At 37.0% G+C, this 7,312-nt stretch overlaps 1 protein-coding gene across 1 annotated transcript; it reads right to left on the bottom strand.

Moving 5' to 3' along the window:
• Window positions 1-223: 223 nt before the first annotated feature.
• On the bottom strand, window positions 224-841 carry LOC127138163 (uncharacterized). Its single transcript, XM_051064556.1, has one exon. The coding sequence runs from the start codon at window positions 839-841 to the stop codon at window positions 224-226; it is 618 nt and encodes a 205-aa protein (XP_050920513.1).
• Window positions 842-7,312: the final 6,471 nt, after the last annotated feature.

The raw sequence follows: 7,312 nt of genomic DNA on the forward strand, positions 1-7,312 counted from the left end.
TTGTAATAAAGCGCCCTCTAAGGGGCGCTGTCTATTCCAGTTTTTAGCGTAGTGGTCCCAGCTTGTGACACCTGAAGCATTCAATAGTAGTTTTGTCGTAACCTGGCCTGGTTCTTCCTCTCCCTCTTGAGTTGTTACTGCCTCCTCTTGGATAGTTGTTCCTTCCTCTACCACGCCCAAAGTAAGAGTCATGCTCTACCTTTAGAACCTGCTCTTCACTTTTCTAATCGCACACCTTCTGCTCGTGTACCAGTAACAAGCTCTGTAGCTCATCAACCGTAAGTTGGTCGATGTCCTTAGATACTTCAATCGAACACACAACAAAGTTGAAATTCTCTGTTAATGATCGAAGTATCTTTTCGACGATTTTAACATCTCCCATATCTTCTCCATAATTTCTCATATCATTTGCAATAACCATTACTCTTCCGCAGTAATCAGTTACAGATTCTCCCATCTTCATCTCCAACGTTTCGAAAGTCCTTCGAAACACCTGCAGTTGGGCACGCTTCACTCGTGCACTTCCTTGGTACTTGGTTTTCATTGACTCCCACAATTGTTTTGCAGTCTCCTTCTGCGTGATGGTCTTCAAAATGGACTTGTCAATGGCCTGAAACAAATAGTTTTTTGCTTTCAGGTCTTTGAGTTCTGCTTCATCCACTTCCTTTTGCCGGGCTGCCGTCACCACTTCATTTTTGTCAGGTGCTTGGCAACCATCTTGAATTACACACCAGTATTCTTTTGAACGCATCAAGTTCTCCATGACCAAACTCCAATGATCATAATCCCCATCAAATTTGGGAACACATGAGGCAGTGAAATTTCCTGATTCAGCTGCCATTTCTCTCACTAATGGTTTCACTCTCAGTGTTTAATCACTCAATCAGGCCCCCTTGCGAGAGCTCTGATACCAAATGTTAAAACAGAAACACTAAGATATGCTTATGTAAAATCACACTGTTTTATTTAATACTGAAACATGGCTTAAATAGCCTACAAAATGAAAACTGAAATAGCAAAAATAACTGCAAAAAAATAGGAATAGAACGTAGAGAGAAAAGACCGAAACAAACTCCTACTAACCCACTAAAATAAAACGTGCTCAACACCTCCTAAAAGCACTAGGTTAACTTAAATCACTAACAGAAATCCTAAATTGTAGCTAGTACACTAACACATCAGATCCAACATATTAATTGTATACTATAAAAGTATATGGGTTAGAGATTGAATATGGAGGATCTTCATAGATATAAAAAATTTAGTTGAAGTTATAATAAGCCATGGGATATTGTAACACCTCAAAATTTGCCCCCCTCCTTTGGGACTAGCATTAACATATTGCATATCATTTTTAGGTCATTAGGCATTGCATATTGCATATCACGTGGTTACATTGTGCAAGTCATCCTCTCAAGTCTTGTTCAGAAGATGAGGAAGTCAAAGTGCAAGCCTAGGGTTTATTGACTGATCATTGGCCATTTGAGGATTGGGCTGTGAATTAGGGTTTTGTGATTTTCAAAGGATATTGGTCTTCATCTTGATTGAAATGATACATCATCATCATCATGGTTTGGTATCATCAGGACATTGAAGCTCATTCCTTGGGATTAGGGTTTTGACCACTGGTCAACCCTAATCAGTTGCATTGGGCCAGTCAGGGCATGATCAGGAGATGGGGTCTATGATAGTTATGAGGATCATTATTTGATTGTATTGAGATTATTGAGGCTAGGGTTTCACCCTTGAGCCATTTCATCAGAAGGTTGGAGCTTAATTTGATCAATGCATTGACCAATTCATCTATCAGATGAAAAGTCAACTGTGGTCAACTGTACATGATTTGATGGATTTGGAGGTGGAAATGAGTTGGATACACTTCATTCATGTTGGAACAAGTGTTATATGACATCTCAAAGCTTAAAAATGAAGAAAATCAAGTCAGGACAAAAACTGCCAAAAGTAGAAAGTGACTTGTAATGGAAGTTTCCAAAAATGGAAAGTTTTTGACCTCAAAGCCACGTGTCCAAGAAAGCTTCAAATGAAAATTTGTTCAACATGAAAGTTGTAGATCTTGTTCTCACCTTTCCAAAAAGTCCAAGAACTTGAAAATCCCATGTATGGTTGGAAAATTATGGCTCAGTGAATTTCAAAAATGACCCATAATCAGGAGGCCATAATTTCCACATGGATTGTCCAAATTGGAAGTTCTTTATATGCACAAACTCCATTTGACATGTACTTTCATGGTGCATAATTGGATTTCTTCAAAAGAGGTCAATGCAAAAAGTCAAATTTCAACTGGACAGTTAAATGAACCAAGGGCAAAATTGTCCAACTTGTGAAATAATTGGAATTTTTGAGTGGGGATTTTTGCAACACTTCACAAATGGTATTTGAAACTTGTTGGAATATTCATAATATGCCAAAGCCTTATGGTTTGGAAAATGGCTTTTGAAATGAACTTGCAAAAATGGACAAAGTGCCATCACATAGTGAATTTCCAAAATACTCATCCAATGAAGGTGAAACAAGTGGCAACAGCTCACACATGTCATTTTGAGAGTGTGTGAGCTGTCCATGAGGTGGCAATGAGCTGGCATGGGAAAATACAATTTTGCCCCTAGTTTGAATTAACCATTTTCACTAATCATTTCCAATTGGTTAATTAGCATGGTTAAGCATGGATTAAGCTAGCATATATATTCCTAATCACATCTAAATCATAACAGAATGACACATTTCCCAAAATCAGATCTCAAATTCTTGGAATTCTCTCAAATTCTTCAAGAACACTTCATACAAAAATTCATCAAACTTCCTCCATTCTTGCTCAATTTGCGAAATTCTTTTGGCATTGATCTTCAATCATCATATACTCCAGCTATTTTTGGATTTCATCATCAAATTCACCCTAATTCGCAGCTGTACAAGATTCAATCCTTCATGGCAAATCGAGTTTTCATGCACTAGGAGTGAAGTCAATTGAACCTAAGCCTTGCATCTAACCTCCACAAGCCTCTACTCCATCTGTTTGAAGCTAAAACGCGCGAAGAACATCAACATCTCCACTGCCATTCCAGGTGATCGTTTTTTCGAGTGTCATGATTTCTCAAATGTTTATGTGTGTTTGGTAGAGCTTTTCACGTAGATCATGGTGATGCTTGTAGTTTTAGGAATGGTGAATTATAGCTCATGTAATCTGGATTCAAAGTTTCGATGCAAAACCCTAACTCGATCGATCCGTGAGATTTAGGAACATTTAGGTTAAATTAGGATGATATTTGAGATCCTCGTGATGAGACGGTTCTAACCATATGCCACATGTTGATTTTGGTGTTAATTTGATGTTCATCGTGTTCTGTGGGTTTCTGGAAACGCGTGAGGAAGAGAGTGAAATTTTGGAAAATATTGGCATTTGATCCGAATTTCTGTTTGAAAATTTGAACTAGATGTTTCCCGCGCCACTGTTCCACTATTTACCATATTGCCGTTAATGAAACTTAATTAATTATAATATATTCAATAATTCTTAAAAAAATCATAAACACTTTAAAAAATTCATAAAAATATGTGGATTTTTGTGTTGACTTCCTAATTGACTGTAGAATTTTATTGACCTATTGATTGAAGTTTTGCATGGTGAATTTTTAGTTTGACCTAGGGTTGATTAACATGTGTGCATTTTTGATACATTGTGCCATTTTGATTGTGAAATTCTCATGTTTACAAAGAAATTCTTGAAAATTTTTGTGGTGATTGTAGACTGGTTGATGTTTATTTACATGTAAATTTCATGAATTTTGGATTCCTGGTGTTTGAGTTATGAATTTTGGAATCTAGGTGTGACAATTGGTGTCACACCTCATTGTGTCAACTTGCTGGATTTATTTGAATGACCTAGACTTGTTAGAATGATATGAAATTTTGCATGGATGTTCATTAACATGTTAAGATACTATGTGTATTTTTCTGGATTTTTCCATTGTATTTTCAAATTGATTGCTATTTTTCATCTCTGTTGGTCAAATGTGCAAGCTTGTGTGACATATGTTGGTAGATCTTATGTGAAATGCTCATATGGTATTGAATGAACATGAAATTTGGTATGCTGGTTATAGACACATGATAGAACATGATACTTTTGGTCCCATTCATTTCTTTATTGTTTTCATGGACTTATGAGTTTTTGAAGTGAATGCATGTGTTGAGGTTGTGATTTGGCTCATATAATTGTGTCTGTTTTTGTTGATTTTCATTGACATGGTTCCCTTTGCCTAATTAAGCTAAAATTTGACATGCTAGACCTTGATTATGTCCTGTTTAGGTGTAAATTATTTGAGGATTTTTGGAATTGTTTTGATATGGAATTTAATGCAATAGTTCTGTTTGGATGTTTGGTGTTTCATTTGAACTAGTTTGGATTGTTTTGTGCATAAAATAGATATGGTGAATGATATAAACATGGGACTAATTGTGTTGGCTTTTGTTTGACATTAATTTGACTTTGGTTAGAGATCCCTTGCTGTTTAGACATTTTTGTCACTTTTGGACCCTAGGCTTGGCCTAGTGGTCTAGTTTCTAACATTTGATTGATTTTTCAGGATGAAAAGGTGCAATGTGTGTGGAGAATGATCCAAGTCAATTCAATTGATGTTGTTTGATGTTTGTACACTAACATAACCTTATTTTGTAGGTGGTGAAGCTTGGGCTTGAGCTTAGAGCTTGCTTTGTTGTGCATTAGTTTGTATAGTCTGACTGATTAATACCTGCTGTTTATTTTTGTCTGTCTGAGTACTAACTGTGCTTGACTGTTTCCAGGTACTTTTAGTTGCTCAGTTCCTTGTGAACTTTTGCTTTGCTTTGCTTGATAAGCAATTTGCATTGAGGTATAACTTCCTAACTTCATGTAGTCTGGAAGACCTGGCCTGTTACTTGGCCAGGCAACTGTCTGAAGTCCTCCTTAAGAGGCGATGCTTGTGTGTGTTTACATTTGTCCCAAGCAGGAAAAGTCCTTTAAAGAAGGCAATTGGTGGAAGGTAGGGATATGCAATCTATCCCCCACTATTCAGTTGAGTCGTCCCTCTGCTCACACGGCTGTGTGTTGACGCATTGGGACACAAGCCCAAGATCTTGTGCAGTGCACATTGTGTCAGTGTCTTTGAGTATAGAAGGGTTCCCCCATTCTGGACCCATGCTCATTTGTCAGAAGCTCTCCCTGGTCAGGGATAAGAGCTGTGAGGTCTTATCCTCACTTCATCCTTTCATCTGCTTCACCTTAGCCCCTCAATGGCAAGGTTAAGAGCAAACCCAGCCTGTACAGATGACTTGCTGAGGCAGTCAAACCTATTGATTGAGCCCACTTGTTTGGTTATAGTGTGTGCTATGTGGATATCTGATTGATATGCTTGTTTGAGATGCTTGTTCTCATTTGATGTATGCTTATATGCTTGTATGCTTGTGTGCTTGCTTCTTTCCTGGTTAGGATAGGCTTGCTTATGCAAGTAGGATAGAAACCTTAATTTAGGGACGACTTTGCATGACAACATCTAGGCTCGAGTCGTAGTCTCCCTAGTGTTGTGTCTCCCTCTGTTGTCTGGTTAGGCTAGAGTTTCTCCCCTGTTAAGGGGAACTACATCGCCCTGATCCTTGTTCCAGACGAGGTATGTAGGCAGGTGGTCGTGCGAGACCACTCCGGGCGCCTTTTTATTTCTTTGTGTGTGTTGTTTGACACTTGCTAGGCTCGAGTCCCTGACTCCTTGGCATGTTGTTGTTTGTTTGTTTGCTTGATTGTATGTTGTTTGGTGTTTTGGGTTCGGATGCTGACGTAAGTCCAGAGATTGGCTGTCGGGCTCCACGTTTGCCCTTTTGAGTGTGTTTTGGTTCGGATGCTGACGTAATTCCATCCAGTGGTTGTCGGGCTCCATGTTTGCCATCTGTTTGTGTGTTTTGTGTTGTTTGGCGTGCGTAAGCCGAACTACAGTGGCTCTGATTCTTGTTCCAGACGAGATATGTAGGCATAAGACGCGATGTCTTATCGAGCTCCCTTCTCTTAACCCCACCTGCGTTCCCTTGTGTGTGTGTGTGATGTTTAGCAACCTTTTCTTTATTTTAGGACGTGGATCCCGTCGAGTACGACGGACGTGAGGGGTGCTAATACCTTCCCCTTGCGTAACCGACTCCCTTACCCTTTCTCTTTGGTCGCGAGACCATTTCCTTTCCAGGTTTCTCTGAGCGTTTCCTTTCCCTATTTTGGGATAAATAACGCGCAGTGGCGGCTCTGTGTGTGTTTTGTTTTGAGTCTCGCCGGTTGTTTTTTCGCGGATGCGACAGATATACTTAAGTTCATGGATGAAAGTGCTAAATGATAGGAAGCTAATCTAATAAATTAATAAAAACTATAAATTCTAAGGAAGAAGATGATAAAAAACTAATATAATTAAATATTTTTTATTTTATTTTTGATACTCATAATTGATAATAAACTAAAAGGTCTAAAATTATCAAAAATCCAACTAAATTACAATAAAAATAAAAATCTATCATAGCTAAATAATTTATTTAATTGTAATTTGTTGCACTATCATTATCTCTCATACCTTATAATGGTGCACAGTATTTAGAGTTTATTACAACTTCATTAGATATCAAGTTGCGCAACTATAAATTTGCATAATATACTTAATTAAAGTTGAATACATTAGGACCTACTGAATTAAAATTAAATACATTAGGATCTACTATTGGATCTTCAATTTTTAGTAAAGAAGAAATACAATTATCCCAAACATATTGGCTCTTTTTCAAAATTATATTTCTGGTTTTCTCATAATTTGGTGAAGTCAAAATATATGCTGTCATGTCTTCATTGCATTGTTTTCCCACCACATTCACAAGATTAAAGCAACATTCATTACTAGCTGTTTGATTACCAAAAAATATACTGAAATAAATCTCATCACCACATGAAGGGTATACCTTTGATGCACAATCGCTCAAATAATTTTCATAAGATGACAATGATCTTTTTTCTACAAAACTACTTTCAATGGGAGAAATATTTGATAGTTGAAGATAGGATGAAATTCCAATTTCAACTAACAAAGCAAAACAAATAGTTAATATTGATAATAAACTAAGGTTGCAAAATGTAGCCATGGGTTTATTGGTGGATTCTTAGCCTAAAATGACTTATATTTATTAGTTTAAAAATAAATAGTATTTGTATGAATCAGTTTTTGAAAACTAAGTAATTAAAAACAATTAATTGAATTGATGTTGGTAAGTTTTAAAAACATCAATAATTCAATTC

Source organism: Lathyrus oleraceus, chromosome 4 (genome assembly GCF_024323335.1).
Source record: "Lathyrus oleraceus cultivar Zhongwan6 chromosome 4, CAAS_Psat_ZW6_1.0, whole genome shotgun sequence".
Classification (NCBI taxonomy): domain Eukaryota; kingdom Viridiplantae; phylum Streptophyta; class Magnoliopsida; order Fabales; family Fabaceae; genus Lathyrus; species Lathyrus oleraceus.